At 39.4% G+C, this 20,225-nt stretch overlaps 1 protein-coding gene across 6 annotated transcripts in view; it reads left to right on the forward strand.

Annotated features, from left to right (window-relative positions):
- The window catches only part of KDM4C (lysine demethylase 4C), a 409,962-nt gene that overhangs the window by 207,295 nt on the left and 182,442 nt on the right, over positions 1 to 20,225 (forward strand). For 3 of the 6 annotated variants that reach the window (XM_030877155.3, XM_060300914.2, XM_060300915.2), the window contains 4 exons: positions 3,722 to 3,915; positions 6,858 to 7,096; positions 9,488 to 9,801; positions 13,482 to 13,590. In XM_030877155.3, the coding sequence (XP_030733015.1) occupies positions 3,722 to 3,915; positions 6,858 to 7,096; positions 9,488 to 9,801; positions 13,482 to 13,590 (856 nt within the window). Of the gene's footprint in view, positions 1 to 3,721; positions 3,916 to 4,662; positions 5,006 to 6,857; positions 7,097 to 9,487; positions 9,802 to 13,481; positions 13,591 to 20,225 lie in introns of those variants that run through there. The other 3 variants (XM_030877156.3, XM_060300916.1, XR_009564329.1) reach the window with 3 other exon arrangements.

Raw genomic sequence — 20,225 nt, forward strand, 5'->3', positions numbered from 1 at the left:
TATTATTGGTTATTGCTCTTTGTACCAATATGTAGTCTGTAAATTTCTTTGTTTCTAAATGGGAGTGTTAATGTCTTCCGTTCCTACTAATAAAGTCACATAGCACGTTCTATTAAATGATCTCATCTAATCTTTAGGGCTTTAAGATGAGTGTATTATTTGTCACTACTGACAAGAGTAGATTTTCTCTGTGCTGTTGAAGTTTACTTCAACTATTTTTGACTCTGGCGTTGTTCCCTTGCATTATTTTGGGTATCTTATGACTCTATTTCTGAATACTTAAAATCAAAGGCAAGACATACATATGTTTTATTTTAAGGAAGTCTTAGAGTTTATTTTTTTCTTAAACTTTTTATTTTCAGATAATTGTAGATTCACATGCTGTTGCAAAAAATAATACAGGTAGATCCTGTGTATCCTTTATCCTGTTTTCCCCCATGGTAACCTCTTACAAAACTATACTACAATATCAAAAAAGAGGAAATTGACAATGATAGAGTCAAGATACAGAATATTTCCACCACTGCAAGGATCCCTCACATTGCCCTTTTATAGCTGAACCCAGTTCCCTCTCACCATCATCCCCTCCCTTAACCCTGGCAACCATTAATTTGTTCTCTATTTCTATAATTTAAGACACATATTCTTGTATTGAGTCAAACAGTCAGTTGAGTGGTAAATCTTGTTGCATGTGTACAAAATTCAAGACTTCTAGGAGAGAGGAATGGGAAATCAAAATCTAGGACAAAATTCTTGCTGTGGAAACTTATATCATTTATATTGTCCACTCCTTTTTCTTCATGAAGCAAATATTAGTAACACTATACGAAAATAAGAGAGTCTCTGCTGGTGAGTCTAAACTTATTTCTTCCTTTAGTGAAAGGTTGCGTCTTAAACCAAAATATCTTTAAATTTCTCAGAATCCTCATTTTCCATATTTCTAAGCTAATTATAGTAAAAATAACTTAGAACTCTCTCTTTATAGGCATGCCTCAGATATTGTGGGTTCAGTTCCTTTCCCCACAATAAAGCCAGTCACACAAATTATTTGGTTTCCCAGCGCATATAAAAGTTATGTTTACACTGTACTGCAGTCTATTATGTGCAGTAGTACTATGACTAAAAAAACCCACAATGTACATACTTTAATTAGAACATACTTTATTGCTAAAAGATGCTTAACCATCATTTGAGCCTTCAGTGAGTTGTAAGCTTTTTGCAATAGTAACATCAAAAATCACTGATCACAGATCACCATTATAATGAAAAAGTTTGAAATATTGTGAGAATTTCCAAAATGTGGCACAGAGATACAAAGTGACCAAATGCTGTTGATAAATGCTGTTGGAAAAATTGATAGACTTGTTTGATGCAGGGTTGCCACAAACCTTCAATTTGTAAAAAGCGTTTTATCTGTGAAGCGTGATAAAGCAAAGCGTGATAAAGCAAAGCGCGATAAAGCAAAGCGCGATAAAGCGAAGTGCACTAAAATGAAGTTTGCCTGTACTTAACTAATAATAGAAAGCAGTGGTGTAGATAAATAGTACTCCATTCAGAAGAATAATTGGTACAATTTGCATTCAGTGTTTAGGATGAATTTTCTTTGGATGGCAGAATGGTGAGCAGGAAGGCATTGTGGTAGGAGCAAAAGCACTGAGGTAAGGAAGCTCATGGTGACTCTGCTCCTTGGGTTGAAGAGGAATGTTCATGTTGACTTGCAGTGGGAGAGAAACCTGGAAATCTCACTAGTGGAGTCCAAGCTTAGAGCCCTTGAATGCTGGGCTCAGGACTTTATTTTAAAGGCAGAGCAGAGTATTACACCTTATTGGACTCCGAAGTGAAAGATTATGAGATATTTGAGGGAGATTAAAGTGACAGCTGTAAAGATGAATTGGTGCTAGGAGAGACTGCAGGCAGGGAAGTTAGTTAGTTTTGTTATGCTAGGTTTTAGCATCTGACAGTGAAGGTGTCCTGGTAAAAGGATTTCTGCAGGTAGAGGAAGAGCTAATTATAGATGATGACAGACTGGATTTCTAGGGGTAGAAGGCAAGGGAGGGATTAGGAAATGTTGATTGTGAATATAGGAGAATAGAAGGATTGTCATATCATTTATAATAAAATTTTTGTTTGTATTTGGAGAAGCTGGTTTTAGGCATACTGACTGTTAGCTGTGTCCTGTTTTTTGTTTTTTGTTTTTTTTCCTTTTTTCTTTTTCCTGAACTTTCAAGGCAAGATTGGAACTCTCTGGAGGAAGTTTTAAGCTGGAGATTATTAGGAAATTTTAAATTAATTTGCATGGAGATGATAATTGTATTGCCAAAATATTGAAAGACTTACTGTTTCAAGGCTGTTGTTGAGTCAACCAGTCTGTTGCCAGGTGTGTTAGGGATGGTTAAGGTATGTTACGTCTTTGAGACTATCTCTGTTTCACTATTTGAATTCTATCTGTTCCATTGCATGGAGTACTAACCTAGACACAATATAACCTGTGTGAGGTCTTTATAGGAAACTTGCTTTATATGATATGACTTCTAACTATGTATTCATGAGAATCAAAGTTCTAGTGGATTCAAAATAATCTTTTCTTTGAACTTCTTATCTTAACACTATTCCTTCTTTCTAGTGGATATGATTGTAGTGGTGATGGTGGGTGTTTCATGTGATATGATGTAGAAGAGGCTGTTTATTTGCTCCTAATTGTTGGTTACTTTGTGAGAGTATATTTGTTAATAAACATTAATGTGATTAAAATATATCTTGGAGAAAATTTATCTCAACCTATTGGTTAAATTATTCTAACCACACATTTATTAGCTACTTTTATTCATTGTCAACCTAGGTTTTCAGCTTTACAGTATTCAGCTCACTGATGCACCCTTGTGCTGGGAGGGTAATCCTTCTGTTGCAGGCATGCTTTCAAATGTGTGCTCTTTCCTTTCAGTTGTTCTTGGTACACAGTTTCCAAGAACTCTGCAATGCATTTTTTTTTTTTTTTTCCCCTTTTTTTCCTTCTCCTTCTGCGGCACGCGGGCCTCTCACTGCTGCGGCCCCTCCCGCTGCGGAGCACAGGCTCCGGACGCGCAGGCCCAGCGGCCATGGCTCACGGGCCCAGCCGCTCCGCGGCATGTGGGATCCTCCCGGACCGGGGCAGGAACCCGCGTCCCCTGCATCGGCAGGCGGACTCCCAACCACTGCGCCACCAGGGAAGCCCTCTGCAATGCATTTTAACATCTTATTCTACTGTTTATAGATGTGAATATACAGGTTATCACCTCCATTCAGAAGAAATTGAGTTTATTACTCACTTTTTCTTAAAACTTTAAAAAAAATATTTATTTTATTTATTTATTTTTATTAATTTTCAGTTGTGCCAGGTCTTAGTTGTGGCACATGCGGGATCTTTGCTGTGGCATGTGGGATCTTTTTTAGTTGTGGCGTGCAGACTTAGTTGTGGCATGCGGACTTCTTAGTTGTAGCATGCATGTAGGATCTAGTTCCCTGACCAGGGATCGAAACCGGGCCCCCCTGCATTGGGAGTGTGGAGCCTTACCCACTGGACCACCAGGGAAGTCCCTACTCACTGAATGTTTGAAAATGTAAAACATTATTCTCCATTATGTAGTGACTAAGTATTCATGTATGGTACATTCAAAGGACAACTCAGTGTGACTTTCTGTAGTTAGCAAAATGTTTAAAGCACTCCAACCCCATTGCGTTTCAGTGCACCTGCAGGAAAGACATGGTGAAAATTTCAATGGATATCTTTGTGAGGAAATTTCAGCCAGACAGATACCAGCTTTGGAAACAAGGAAAGGATATATATACCATAGATCACACGAAGCCTACTCCAGAATCCACCCCTGAAGTAAAAGCATGGCTGCAGAGGAGGAGGAAAGTAAGAAAAGCATCCAGGAGGTAATGATCCTGCCCACACCCCATCCTACTTGTACTTACTCATTTAAAATGGGTCCTTGAACATAATGTTCTCAAAGACTATTTATTTGCTTTTTTATTTCTGTTTATTCACCATCAGTTTACTTAATATCTTACGAAAAATTTGACGCAAAGTATTTTCAGTTCTTTGGAAGTGTAACAAATAAATAGAATATAAACAGAGATGTATATTGTATTTGAGAATATTTTGAAAGTTGCAATGCATGAGAAATAGAACAATTCTAGACCTTCTAAACCCCTTACATTAATGTATTTAAAGATTTATCAGTGCCCTCTATTCATATCCTTATTTTTGTCAACTTCAGTAACTCGATTTCCAACTTTTTAATTTTGCTGCTGATTTTGACTTTTAGTAGTTTTCTTTTTCATTTGTCAAACATCTCAGATATTACTTTTCTCATTGGGATGCCTATATATTTTGCTACATTATACACACTTGGCTTTATTCTTTCACAAGATGTAAATCAGAGCATGTGGTGTTTCTGTAACGTGGTTGTCCCTGTGTACTTTAATCTACATTCCATTTTTGTGGCCAGTGCCATTTCAAAAGCCTTTAGGCCTGTTGTGGTCATCTTGCTGTCTTAAAACACATTAAATAGGGTGTGTGTTATGTTGCTCAGGTCCTCAGGCAACCTTTTTAGACTTTTATATTTTCCAGGTTTATATTACATTTTTACTCTCCAGTATTACTCATTGTTTTTCTTTCAGATTGTAAAAGTAATATTTGTGCATTGGAGAAAATTTGTAAAATAAGGAAAAGAATAATGAAGGAGTCCCAAATCACCCATAACCTCACAATCCAGAGATAACCAGTGTTAACATTTTGTATATATCCTTTACATATATATTTTTATTTATTATATAATATTATATACATTTCCAAAATTAGGGCCATGCTCTTATTAATAATTTGATGACCAGTTTTATATTTTTTCATGTAACTGAATGATTTGCTACAACGTAATTTCTAATGCCTGCATGTATTTAATCTCCTGTATTTGGACCTGTAGCTTGTTTCTAGTTTTTTGCTACTAACCAAATAACACTGCAATTTTAAGTCTTTGTCCACACTTCTGTTGCCTATTTTCTGACTCTCTCTCTCTCTTCCCCCCCCACCCCCCCTGACAATTTACTTTCTGCTATTTTAGAATGCTAGTGAGTGGAGGAACCTTAAGAACATGGAGTGAAACCAGCATTTTGTAAGAGATATACTTGACGCACAGAATTAGTTAGTAGCAGAATTAAAACCCAGGTGTTCTTAGTTCACCCTATAGTCTACAGCAGGAATTTTCAAACTTTTAGTTTTCAAAGCAATTTAATAGGTTAGGAACAACATTTTAAAATTAGGAAGTAAAAGAGAATAAAATGCATTGTAGTTCTTCCCATGAGGTAAGGGTAAGTATTAATTCATGACATGTGTGAGCATGTGTATGTGTGTATTGTGTCATCATCTGAAATGTATAACTTACTGTGGGTTGCATTCAGAAGAGTTTGGGAAACACCGATTTAGAGAGTCACTGTGTTTTGTAAATGTGCGAATCCGCATTGCCAAAAAAGTTCACTGTGGAAGGAGGGGCAGTAGTCAGTCTTGAGTTCAGTAGCCAATGGCACATCTTGAGAATTGTTCTTTAATGGACAGAAAACACAGTACTCCAATTAGGTGTATGATGTGGTCTCTTAGTTACTAACCACAGTGGTCCTTGTGGGTTGACATTGAATATAGATCTATGACATTGAACAGATTCGAAATGCCTTTCAGTAGGTTAAAATAATCAGTGGTCTTCACTCACCCAGTTAGAAAGCCTAATGTTAAGGGGCTTGTTTATTATGCTCACCTTTGTGGTTTGATCATCGAGTTTGCTGATCTCCCTTAAGTAATATGCTATATCTAGGAAAATCTAATGAAGGGAATGATTCACTGAAATCTCAAAGAGATGTCAGCCATCCTATTGTAAGTGTACTGTGCTATTCATAATGTAGAGATATTCCACATAGGCCACTGCATGGGTTCTCAATAAAGTGATGATGATACCAATACTGTTACTTCCAGCAGCAGCCAAAGCTAATTTACATAGGTTATCCCTGGCTACCCCCTTTATCTTATCTGTGACTTCCTATAGAAAAACACTAATGTGTTTTCTTGTGTGTGTGTGTGTACTCTGAAGTACACGTCATTTTGATTTCAGTTGTAATTCTTCTTAAATGAAAGTGTTAGAAATGTGTCATATACAAAAGGCATCTGCAACAAAGCTATCAAGTGACTTGCTGGAAAATACTAGAAGAGGAAAACTTTAAAAATGGCGTCCACTCTGAAAATAAATAATACATTGATATAAGATGTTAAATACATATGGTTTGCCTTCCTCCTCTCTTAATTCCTTTAGCTAATGATAATTGCATTTAACCTTAATGCTTTTCATGCATATTTCAGAATTGTACGAAACTCAGGGAAATATAGCCACCAGTTCACCTTGGAATGTAAATAATCTACTCAAATTTTAACAACAGCTTTATGGAATCTCCTCATTTCCTTTTTCTTTCTTCATTATCTAAATAATATTTTCTTTTATCCTTATGTCATCATTTTTCACTTTATTTTTCGCTTTAATATTGTTATAAAATTTTAAGTGATTTTCCAGTAATGTTTAATAATCAGTAATATTTAATAATCAATAATGTTTAACAATTTAGAGTTGTTTTAGTTTTTAGTAAATTGTTATTAAAACTGTGCTTAACATTTCAATTTGATCTATTCCTCGTGAAGATTATCTTTGTATAATGTGTTTAAAAACCAATCAGTTTTCTCTTCTCTTTTTTCATTAAGTGAAAATAATATTTGTATATATGTTTTTTCCTGTCCATTGGAAATATTGTGTTCTGACTATAGCTTCTTTTGTTAAAAGCTTCCAGTGCACTAGTTCTCACTCTAAGAGGCCTAAGAATGAGGAAGATGAGGAAGTGTTAGCTGCAGTTGATGGGGCAGAGGGCCCCACTCCTGACCCAGACCCAGATGAGCTCAAGGACAGTGAAAAGCCAGAAGAAGCAGTGAAACTAGCAAATACAGAAGCACCTTCAGAGGAAGAGGCCTCTGCTAGCAGGATGCAGCTGGATCACAATTTATCAGATAATATCAGATTCGCAGGTGAGAAACTAGCTGATTATGTTTCACGTATTAGTAGTAGGTGATTGTTGATCTGCCTTAAATCTGTGTTTACTAGGGCAGATATGTTACTTTTCCACGTAGCTTAACCAATAAGCTATCTAAAACTATGCGGTAACTCAATCAAAAGGCCAAGGGAGTGTTATGAAAATCAGAAGCACCACTGCTACGGGTAATGGAATTTTGAGGCAAGCAGCCAGCAGTGCCTATTTCGTTTAATAAAAAAGAAGATTCTAAAATGAAAAAAATTTACTTTTAGTGCAACTCAATTTATAATATACAATACATTTTTTGGAAAGCCTCTCTCGAATTCACATGGAATAGAGAAAACCAATTATAGATAATTCTTTGCAGATTCTTAGCGTCGACTTAATTTTAGGAAGAAAATAAAGATTAAGGTTTTACAGAAGAACAGCAAACATTATTCAGTCCTGTGAAATGTGTATATAGTCCCCTGGCTGTTTCTCTGCGCCAAAGCCATCATCTGTAAATCTCAACTGCTTTGCTTTTCCCCGCTTTTATAGCATATTTCTCTGAAATTGTTTTAATGCTTTGCTTCTTTAATAGTTGTTGGAGATTTTGTCCTTTTCCTAATCGAGCTTGTTGGTAATTCCTGTCGCTCTCTCATACCCCTCATCTATTGTATCCTTCAACTGTGGGACTCTCCCCAATCCAGCCACCCCCTTGCTTCCTCTTTGTTCAAGGCACGTTATCTCTTGTCTGGACTGTTGCAGAAATTACTTCCTTCCTGTCTTGCCTGTGTCCACTCTAGTCACCCCTACTAGTCAGTTCTCCATATGGCAGTCATAGTGATCCATTTAAAAGACGTGGTTTGTTTTGTCCCTCCCATCTTCTTGCTCTTATTGCACTCAGTAAAAGAAAAGGTCCTGATCATTGTCCTAGTTAATCGGATCCTTGGCTGCTTCTCTATTCTTACTACCTTTTGCTCTTGAAATATCTATGTTAATAGAGTTTAAATCATAGACTTTTTTTTCACTGAGTTTATATTTAATTGGAGAGCTAGACAAATAAATATATAATTCTTATCTAGTGTGCTGAGTGCCACTAGTAGCGATGGCATAGGGTGTTCCTGGAATACCAAGGAAAGACCTGAAATAGACAGGAGGCTGGACTGGCAGGGTTTCTTGGAGTAAGTGATATCTGAATTGACTTGTGATGAACACATGGAAAATAGAAAGTAAAGAAGGTAGGGAAGGGAATAGCAAGCAGTACAGAGAACAGTTATGCAGTGCTTACGGATATTTCTTTATAGTCTCTCGCCGTAGTTTTTTTTTGTTGTTGTTGTTTTTAATCACACCAGGTTAAATTAACTACTTTACAAATTACTGGGTAGTTTAAGCTAAGGGTACCCAGGTTTATTATTTGTGTCACTGCCTGGTCTCTTGCATTTGGACTTCCAGGTTTTGAGACCTGGCAGAGCATCTAATAGAGGACTTGGCTAGTGCAGCATCCGAGCTACTGTGTGATAGGTGAAATGATGCTTGTGTGTGTGCACGTGTGCGTGTATGTGTAAGGAAGGGAGGAGGGTGAATAGAGATGGCTGTAGGAGAGAAGTGCATGTGATATTCTTCTCCTTTCATATGCTGTCATTGTATGATGCAGGATTAGTGTAGGAAATAATTTTTATTCGATCTCACAGTTTTACATGTGGTTTTTCTTTTTTAATATAAATTTATTTTTGGCTGCGTTGGGTCTTCGTTGCTGCGCATGGGTTTTCTCTAGTTGCGGCGAGCGGGGGCTACTCTTTGTTGCGGTGCACGGGCTTCTCATTGCGGTGGCTTCTCTTGTTGTGGAGCCACGGGCTCTAGGCGTGCAGGCTTCAGTAGTTGTGGCTTGTGGGCTCTAGAGCGCAGGCTCAGCAGTTGTGGCTCACAGGCTTAGTTGCTCCATGGCATGTGGGATCTTCCCAGACCAGGGCTCGAACCCGTGTCCCCTGCATTGGCAGGCGGATTCTTAACCACTGCGCCACCAGGGACTTCCCTACCTGTGTTCTTGAGATACATCCTCTGAGCTGGAATGTTTCGTCAGTAGCATATATTGGAATTAAGTTCTTATTTTTAGAAAGATCTCAACTTGCTATTGCTTGGGTAATTATTGTTATTGCCCTGGCTTTTGACATTGGTCTGCAGTGGAACCTCTTTTTAAATCCCTTATTTTGTCAGTAAGTATATTATTTTGCCACCTTAACAATTACGAAGGCTGCATGGTGCTTTGGTGACCTTTCCCACTCAGGTCTTTAGTGGAAATTTAGAGGGAAAGTTTGATGGTAGAAATTTAGTTGAGAATAGTTCAACAGTTCTCAGCAATAACACAGTGTAAGATTTATTAACAGTCTTTTGTTTTACTCCTCAGGAAACGTCTGCCTAAGCACATCTGTGGCAGAGAAAATCAAAACTGAGGCTGACCAAACCTGTGCCACAATTCCGCCTTCAAATCCCAGTGATGCTGACGATTCCATGTCTAGTGGCCATGTTATGTCTAAGGAATCAGAGCCACCCAAGCTTCCATGGCCAAAGTCACCTGAGTCGTGCTCCTCTGTGGTGGAGAGTAACAGTGCTTTGACAGAGGGAGAAGAGAGTGATGTGGAGAGCCATGGGGTAGGCCTTGAACCTGGGGAAGTCCCAGAGGTCCCCAGTGGAGAGAGAAATGGCTTCAAAGTCCCCAGTGTATGTGGCAGTGTCAATTTTTACCATATTTATTATGTTGTCAAGGCACTTTCTGCAAACAGAATGCTGTGCATCAAAATCTTGCTTTAGGGCAGAAATAACATTTCACATTTATGGATCTTAATCATATTTCTTTCAATGACCGGGAGGTAAGCCTTCTGTGAGGTCTGGCTCACATGGTAATAATTCAGAGAACATGGAACTTTTGGCCACATATTGGAGCTTAATTTTCTTACTTAAAAATTTTTTCTAACACTAAACTCTTTATTTTGAGATAATTGTAGATTTACATGCAGTGGTAAGAAATAGTATAACAAGGTCTTATGTATCCCTTTTGCCCCAATAGTGTTTTCTTTTTTTTTTTTTTCCAATAGTGTCTTCTTGGAAAACTATAGTAGAATATCACCATGATACTGACATTGATGCAGTCAAGATACAGAGCGGTTCTGTCACCTCCAATAGTAGCCAGGCTGGAAATAATTTCAGCTGCAGGGCTCTGGCCTCCTTCTGCCAATGCTTAATACCTCTGGGTTGCAGGCTTCCCACAGCCTCTATTTTAAGATTAAGGCTCATCTGGTCATACTTTTCCCTGACTCTTTCCTCATGGACTCTGAATCTAGGACCAGGCTGACCCTTCTGGTCCTGCCCACCGTGGGAACCAGGCCTTTGCCTCTTGGAAAACTCAAGATCCCTCTTGATTTCCAGCCTCCCCATTCTAACCCTTTGCATAGGGCCTCCCTGTTTCTCATATGTTCTTGTACGATGTTAATATCATATGCTCTCAGCGTAAACTTTCACTGTAACTTTAAGATTGTGAGTGTATCAGCCAAGCTACGACTGCATGTAGTGATTGTCATAATTTGGTAACCTCTTTTGACCTGCACAACTTGATAAAGGAGTTCAAGTGGATGAGTAAGGGAAGCCTCAAATGTTGGAGCTGATAAATTGTGCCGGCCACTGAACAGACCCACTTCCGGACTGCTCCTGGTCATTTCAACTCATCACAGGCCTTTTGGAGCTTTAGTAGCAAGGGAGAGTAAATAAAGACATCAACTTGGAATACTCTGTTCATAAGTAATTTTAAAATGTCCAATAAAATATAGATGATTTCCTAATTTCACCCAATAACTTTTATCATTTTTATGCATGATTGTCCTACTGAACTATAAAATATTTCTCAGAAGTATCTGAGAAATAGAAAAATATGATCTAATTTATTTGAAAAGGTTGCTGAGCAATTTGAAAATAGTATTCACATACCAGTAAATAAAATTTACAACTTAATTTCACATAGCGATTGTAGCTGGATAGATATTGGGATTCTAGAATGGTGAATAAGTCACATGCCTGTTTATATTTGGTCAGCTTCTTTAAACTAGAATGGAACGGAAAGTAAGTTTTCTGTTTCCTTGCTTTCAATGGAGGCAGTTGGATTCTCAGTGCCGTTAACCTTCATCTTTATCATTTCTCTGAACAAAGCCTGACTGCCTAGGAAAGCAAGTGCTGCTGTTGAGGGCTGAGGGACTTGGTTTGCTCTCATCAGAAACGGCTGTGTGGTATTCTTTTCTCATACCATGGTGTCAGACAGTCCTTCTAAGTGATACAGAGCCATTTCATTTTTGTGTAGTGTGACCAGTGTTTCTTAGTATTAAGCGTGATGCTACGTGTATGCTGGTAGCAGTCAGCTTTAGTCAACCTTCTCAAGAAACATTGCGTTATTTTTTAAACAGTGTCTGTCTATCTGTAACTGGACTCCATGCTTTTCCTGGAATAAATCAAATGTGTTCAAACCTTACCTGCTATTCCTGCTGTCCAAAATACTCCTCCCCTAGAGAGCTATATGGACCGCTTCCTCATTGCACTCAAGGCTCCACTCAAATGTCTTCTTGTCAGAAAGGGCTTCTCTGATGACCCCATATAAAATAGCCTTCTCCCCATCTCTTTCCATTCTTTGTCATGCTTTATTGTTTTATTACTATTGCTTAATAGTACTTCATAAATATTTATTTTCTACTTTTTTTTTGTCTGTGCTCCCCCCACCCCCACCCCCAATCTATATTGTACTCTTTGGAAGCAGGGACCTTCTGTAGCTCACTCTTAGAACAGTGTGGCATGTAGTAAGGGTTTAGTAAATATTTGTTACTGTTGACTAAGTTATAATTCCTCACATTAATTTTTAGCTGTTATAAACTACAGGTAAATCTCACCCTGTATTATACTTTGTGATCCCAGCTTTGATTAGAATGCTCTCACGCATTTTCTCATAATTCTGTTTTGGTGTCAGATGTCAGCATAGTTTCTCTCCCTCTGGGCCCTGCTTCTTCAGCTTACTGGGAAATTCCTGGGACTCCTTTCTTTTGCAGTCAAATGTTGATGCAAACCCACTAGTTTCGAACTCTTTCTCTAACCACACCCCTGCCTTTTTTGGGGGGTTGCTGCATGGGCAAGAAAGCTTGAAGTAGTTTCTGCCTGGAAGTTGTCAGGATGCACAGGACTTTTTCCTTTACCTTTGAAAGGAGAATGTAGTCTGGGCAGCTCAGACAGAAGATTTTACGTAAAATTTAAGTGGTTTCAAGATGACAGTAATGTGCCATATTAAACAACAGCAACAACTTTTGATTTCCTGTTTGATCCTCAGAGAAGTGGCGATTCATTTTTGAATGGAAGGAGGAGTACAGGCTCACCTTGGCAGTACTTCCTCCTGTGTGAGGATAGAAAGCAAAATAACCTGCCACATAGTCACACATGACCAAATGCTTTGGTCCTGTTTTGTTATGAATATATAATCCTAAATTTAAATTAGTTTTAAAGAACTTTTGAAAACTAGCTAACTGCTGAGTTTATTGTAGGTTTGAGAAGCATACCCTGCACTACAGATAGTGTTTTTGTGTTTTTTTTTTTAAATATTTAGGTATCTATTTCGGCTGTACCTGTCTTAGTTGCAGCATGCGGGATCTTCATTGTGGCATGAGGACTCCTTAGTTGCAGCATGCAGGATCCAGTTCCCCAACCAGGGATTGAACCTGGGCCCCCTGCATTGGGAGTGCAGAGTCTTACCCACTGCACAACCAGGGAAGTCCCCAGATAGTGTTTTTGTTTTTGTTTTTTTAAATTTGTATTTTGTTTTTGGCTGTGTTGGGTCTTCATTGCTGCGCGCAGACTTTCTCTCATTGCTGCGTTGTGGCGAGTGAGGGCTACTCTTCGTTGCGGTGCATGGGCTTCTCACTGCTGTGGCTTCTCTTGCTGCGGAGCACAGGCTCTAGGCACGTGAGCTTCAGTAGGTGCAGCATGCAGACTCAGTAGTTGTGGCTCACGGGCTTAGTTGCTCTGTGGCATGTGGGATCTTCCCGGACCAGGGCTCGAACCCGTGTCCCCTGCACTGGTAGGCCGATTCTTACCCACTGTGCCACCAGGGAAGTCCCTCCAGATAGTATTTTAATATGAAGTGGAAGAATAGTTAACTGACTTCCCTGTCAGTAAAATTATTAATAGAATGGGTTCCTATTTCTTTTGACTTGTAGGTTTAAATTTCTTTAACGAAGTGTTAATTCCTCAGCAGGTGAATGAGTGTAAGAGTTCTTCATAATTAACTTGTTGTAAATCATCATAACCATAGTTTTTTGTTTTAAAACAAGTCTTTAACGGTGGCTGTTTCTCCCCCATTTGTGTTCTGTAACCAGAGAATAGAAGGAGAAACCAAAACTGCTAAAAGTTGGCGCCATCCACTTAGTAAGCCTCCAGCAAGATCCCCAATGACTCTGGTGAAACAGCAGGCAACGAGTGATGAAGGTGAGCTTGTGTTGTTTTCCAGTATTTATTCCGTATAGACTGTATAATACTCAGAAGTTATTCTGTCAGTTTGTTGTAACAAACTTTTCTAAAAAATGGCCTGGTAGAGAAGAAATCTCACCAAGTGGCAAATATATACACCATAAGGAGACCATAAGTAATACATAATTTATTTGGAATTTATATTTTAGGGATACATCCTTGCTTCACATAATCTAGCCATGTTAAAGTCTTCCTTTTTTTATATGATGGGGTAAATTGGTCATTTCTGACATTTGCCTTGAGACCCTCCAGAAGGAGCTGACAATCATTTTTCTCAAGGTATCAAATTACGGAAATAATATGCTTTGTGTTTCTTTGCATTGCCTTTGTTTTTAACTTGAATCCTTTAAATTTATTAACACCATCTGAGTACGAAACTAGATGCAGTACTTCTATATCCTGTTACACCTGGTGTGTCATGAAACATCCTTTCTCATTAACTAGATTTTACTGATGTGGCTTGGTGTGAAGTAGTTTTATTTACAACCAGTTACTATTCCTAGATGTTAACATTTGTCTGTTTGTCTTACCTAGTTGCCCCTTTTACCTCTCTTTTTCCAAAAATGTTTTTTTGTTGTCTTCAATCATACCTCTGACCAGCTGTTTCTTCCTTACAAGTATCTCATAGCATCATAAGGGTCTGCTTTTTTTCCATCTCTAAAAGGATCAGTTCAAGCAGGTTTTCTGTAAAAAGCCCTTCTTTGAGGTGTTCTCATTTCCTGGTGGAAATTGTTAATCAAGTCTGTGAGGATGCTGTCAAGGGAATAACTTGAATCTTGGGTTCAGGCTTCCATTTAGTTTAAATCCAGTTTATCAGAGTACACATCTTTAGCAGATTTTTTTTAACTTTTATTCACTGTCTTCTTTTATGCCGCATGTTTAGTTAGAAAAAGAGATCCTCAGTGTAGGGATCAGATAATGATAGTAGCAGTCTCTGTAATGCCAATTCAAGGTAGAATTCTGCCTTGAGTAATAAAAGTAATGAAACATATTTGCCTTTATTTCCATATATCATCATGTTCAATTTTTCTTTCTCCAACTTTATCATATGCAGCACAAACCGTTTTCCCCTTAGTGCCAAGATAAAGGACTGTTCTGTATAAAGTAATTAATACTTAATTTACATTACTTATGGATTTTCATTACCCTTCCCCATCATAGCCTCTGACAGCATAGCTTCTTGGAAGGGAATGGGCTATCCTAACACATAAGGAAAACTGCCTTCTCCTATGTCATTATCTTCCTAGGAAGTTTATTTCCATGTGAATCATCGTAAATTGGCCCAGAGTTTCTCCATGGAGAGAAGTTCTGATTTCGATCAGTATAGCTTGCCAAATTTCTAAATGGATTGGTTTAACGAAGACATCTCCAAAGTCTGAGGTTAAATATCTTGCTGAAACACTGGTGATTGTAGCTTTTGCAGCAGTCTCACCCTCTATTTTAATATATTAAGGACTGCTGCGGTCCTCTGGGGATTTTTGAGAATTGAGAGGAAAAATCAGAGAATTACAGTGATGGCTAAAGATTTTTACAGACTTCCAAACAAAGAGTGGATAATATTCCGTGTCCTGGAGCAAATTACTTATTTATTGGGCATTGAATGTCTTTACCTCAGCCTTCTCCCTCTGTGTCTTGTACATCTAAAAGTGAATGAAAATCATCATTATTATGATTATAATTATGTCATTATTAGACGTCATTATTAGAAAGTGACGAAGAGTGGGATTAGTGCTCATTGGGAGCACACAACTCCAAATCTAGCGTCTTTTGGGAATTTCCTACCATAACTACTGGGCTCCTTTTGCACTCCTCTTATAGAAGTAATTGTGTATACAGGACAGGATTGGAGCATCTGAGAAATTGCATCTCTAAACAGCAGTGTCCCTTGTTGGTGAATGAGCATTTCTCTATTCAAGCTGGCATTTGACTCCCTAACAGAAAAGCAGCAGAGGGGAAAGATATTGATCCAGCACCTCTGGGAGCTTATGTGGGAGATAAGAGTTACCTCTAAGCTGCTCTTCTCAAAGGACAGTGCAGTGGCTCTTTGATACTCAAGTGGCCTGAAACTGTAGAGATCATTCTAATTGGTGGCAGATCCAGTAATTACAGGATCAGCAAGGATTTCCTGACTCTTAGCCTGTTCTTTCCTGGAAGATTTTCCATACTTAGCAGAAAAACACGAGGGTCTACAGTGGTGGAGCAGAGTGGGGAGATACCTAAGAAATGAATTGATGTTTCAGAGTATATAGCATTTTTACATAAAAACTAATATCTAATTCATTCTTTTTAGGAGGATGAAAAACTCTCTCAAATGTATACTACATATTATTATTATAAATTTATTTATTTTTGGCTGTGTTGGGTCTTCATTGCTGCATGCGGGTTTTCTCTAGTTGCGGTGAGCAGGGGCTTCTCATTGCAGTGGCTTCTCTTGTTGTGGAGCACGGGCTCTAGGAACACAGGCTTCAGTAGTTGTGGCATGTGGGCTCAGTAGTTGTGGCACACGGGCTCAGTTGCTCCACGGCATGTAGGATCTTCCCAGACCAGGGCTCGAACCTGTGTCCCCTGAATTGGCAGGTGGATTCTTAACCACTGCACCAACAGGGAAGTCCCTGCATATTCATTATTTGTAGTTTAAAAGAAATTACTAATCTGTCTCTGGTTTTCTTTTAACTGAAGTGTTTTTCAGTTCCCTTTTCCCTTAAGTCAGGCAGCTGCACTGCCTGATCAAGGTGATCCTGAAGCATGGATTAATATTCTGTATATTTTTCTGTTTTTGAAGCTAATTATACAATGTTGAATTGAAACAGACTTGAAAGAGAAGTGCTTGGGTGGGTCGTTTTAGTTTTGAAACATTCTGGATATGTATCCATTCTCCTCTTGTGATGTGTCACTATAACAGCATGTTCCCCTTCTCCGATTTCAGACCTGTGTGATTGAGTGTCTGTAAGGAAAGGGGTGTGTATGCAGCACGGGTGAGCCAGGGAGGCTCTGAGAATAACAACTTGCCTGGCCTCAGAAGGCCCTGAGTGTGAGAGGATGGACCCTGGCCGGGCGGGAAGCTCAAAAATCCGCCATAGTAATTCTTTTTTTTTTTTTTTTTTTTTTTTCTGCGGTACACGGGCCTCTCACTGTTGTGGCCTCTCCCGTTGCGGAGTACAGGCTCCGGACGCGCAGGCTCAGCGGCCATGGCTCACGGGCCCAGCCGCTCCGCGGCATGTGGGATCTTCCCGGACCAGGGCATGAACCCGTGTCCCCTGCATCGTCAGGCGGACTCTCAACCACTGCACCACCAGGGAAGCCCAGTAATTCTTTTTCTTTGGTTGCCGAAGATGTCTGCCCAAAGGCTCTCACATATTTCCCTTAATGTTATAGATTCGATTGAGGATAAGTGACTTTAAGGCTGTTCATGATCCAGTACCAGCTTCTCTCTGCAGCTTCATTTCCCTCAACTACCCAACGTGAATCCTCCTTTCCATCCATTCAGACAATTGTTTGTTTTTTCTCCTGAGTATGTCTGCTGCTTTATGCTTTCATGCTTTCCCTGTGATGCACCTTTCCATCTTGGGACTCTCACCTACTTCTCACCATTTACCCCTCCTTCCTCTTACTTCTCCTCTACTGTCCTATCCCATCTATACTTAGCTCTAGCATATCACTCGTCATCTTACGCTGTGCTTCAGTATTTTTCTCTGTGTCTGTCTCCTCACTCTCACTCCTTTTGTCTCCCCACTCCAAGTCCAAGGTCAGTCTGTGGCTTAACTCACCTGTGGATCCAAAAGCAGGAAGTCCTTAGTGATTAATAACCTTGAAATCAGCCATTCAAAAAGATAATGAAATACTTTTTTTTTTTTTTTTTTGGCGGTACGCGGGCCTCCCACTGTTGTGGCCTCTCCTGTTGCGGATCACAGGCTCTGGACGCACAGGCTCAGCGGCCATGGCTCACGGGCCTAGCCGCTCCGCGGCATGTGGGATCTTCCCGGACCGGGGCACGAACCCGTGTCCCCTGCGTCAACAGGCAGACTCTCAACCACTGTGCCACTAGGGAAGCCCATGAAATACTTTGATATAACGTATGCTGTCACGTTAAAGGGAAAACCAAAAATCTTGTCCAGGAAGTATTCTCTCTGTATATACGTGTATAGAAGAACATATGGTTTTAATTAGCTGTAGATATAATATGTCACCTAACTCAGTTTTGTATCCTGAATGTGTTGGAATCCTCTTTCTACTGTGCCAAATCCTAGAACCTACTCAAAGTTAATATGAAGCTGACGTGTTGCAGATGTGGCCAGTGCTTTGGAGACCTGAGGGCCCCCAGAGTAACGATTGGGATAGTTGCTTAGCTAGCACCTGGGTGTGTATGTAGGGGTGTGTGTGTGTGTGTGTATGCACGCGCGCATGTGCGTGCATATGTGTATTTCCTTCCCAGTTTGAAGTCATTCTTATTCAAAAATTTTTCACTAATGTGTGCTTTTTCTGACTAGTTTTCATTGGCAGCAGTTTGTGCTGACACAAACTCAGGACTTTTCCTGAACTGACCTTAGGCTAATAGACATTGTACATTGACATCCATATTCTGAACATGCATTTTATCCATCTCCCTGCCTTGCCCTTTATGGTTCATTGTTTGGTCTTTAACTTCTCCTGCACACATATGTGCGTTTTTTAAAATTGAAGTATAGTTGATTTACAGTGTTTCGGGTGTCATGTATGTGTTTGTTTCCCACCTAAAATTTTTTTTTTTTTTTACTACATTTGTTTCCGGTATAAATTTTCCAACTTTTCCTACTATTGACTTACAGTATCTTCACTGCTTTTGTACTTACTGTGCACATAACCCCCTTGGTGAAGTGATAAGGTTAATGTTGTTTCTAAAGCACCTGTAAAGGAGAATCCCTGCAAACACACAGGAGACCTCATGAACGTGGCAGTGGCTGACGCAGTGATACTGTACTCAGTGATTCCCGTGGTTGTTGGTGTCAGTTTGAGTTGACATACTAATGCTGTCTGTGGAGTTTTGCTAGAGACTTAGAAAGTTAAGTTGAAAGTTTATAAGAAAATATACAAGATTGTTATCAGGTGATTTTAGTTCTCTTTTCTTTGCTGATGACTTTTAAAACTTTTTGTAATAAATACATTTCTCTTATATTTGGACAAAAAAATATTTTAAAGAGACAGAGAGTGTGGATGTGATGTACTGGATTACCAGATAATCCTCCAGTTACAAAAGAATCAGAAAAATAATTGATAAATAAAACAATCAACCTTTATACATGCATGGAGAGGCAAAAGTAACATAAAGGGTCTTATTTCTCCACGTCTGTGGTCATGGTCAGCCAGCTGCAGTGCTCCATTAGCTGCATGACCCTCCATGCTTTGGCTCTGTGCTTACCAAGTGAAGACTGTAGCAGCCTCTGCCACATGGAGCTCTTAGGAGGGTTAAAAGACTATGTGTAAGGCACTCAGAACAGTGTCTGGCACATAATGAATGTTTGTTGTCTGTGTTGTGACATGAGGAGCAGGAAGAGGCTGCTAGCTGAGCTCTCGAGAAATGAGGGAAATCCAGAGGGGAGTCACGGCGAGACGACATTCAGGTGGGTAGGAGAGAGTGAATGCCGTGCCGTTTGGAGGAAATATGCCGGGACTAGGGTGGAGGCTGGGAAATCAGAGCTAAGACCTCATAGGATCCCCCAGACTCATAAAGTGGGACTCCTGAAAGCCTAAGCCCTTAGTTAAGGGTGTGCTAGGGAAAAACTAAAGACCAAAATGGACCATAGGCCCAGGCAGAGGCCAAGAGGTCCCGCTGCTGGGTCTCAGCTTGGATGGGGAAAGAGGATAGGATAAGAGAAAGTCACCCTAACAATTCTTAACCATAGGGCTGCCGTCACATTTATGCCTCTTATTCCAATCAGAAATTTAAAGTAAAAGTGCCTCCAGGGCATCTAGCAGAAGCAATTGGAGAATCTTTTGAACCCACCTGAATAGGAGTTTAGTTGACTAAAAGACAGTAGACGCTGACTGAAGTCCTGACCTTTGTCCCTTACAAGTTTTTCGACTTCTGGCAAGCCTTCTCTCTGGCCTCAGTTTCCTTTTGTGTAAAATGTGAGCCTTGGTTTTGAGTAATTAGGGCTCCTAACCTACAGGTTCATGAATGGATTTTTGACATTTCAAATACCCTGAAATAATGTGGTGATATGTTGAGCTCATCACCCTGGGACCAAATTTTTGCTTGTAACTCTTCAACTATAATTTTATACGGAAAAATTGAAAGATGCCATTACCCATCTGTACTGTTTACCCAAGTGCAGAGGTGACGCCACCTACACGTTTGAATATTGACAAGATTCAGATTAAAGCGCTGGTTATGGCTCTGATTTTCTTTAATCTGAACTGTCTTGGATAACTCTTTCTAAATCATCAGTTCAGCAAGTGCAGTACTATAATGAGCTGTTAAGGATCTCTTTGAAATTAAAGACAGCTTAGATCCTGATCCTATCTCTGTAATGTCTGCATGCCTTGAGGGTTACATTAAAAGTGTATTTCAGGCAGTGTTACAGCAATTTATTTTTTGGACAGTCTGTCTATATTAA

Source organism: Globicephala melas, chromosome 6, assembly GCF_963455315.2.
Source record: "Globicephala melas chromosome 6, mGloMel1.2, whole genome shotgun sequence".
Classification (NCBI taxonomy): domain Eukaryota; kingdom Metazoa; phylum Chordata; class Mammalia; order Artiodactyla; family Delphinidae; genus Globicephala; species Globicephala melas.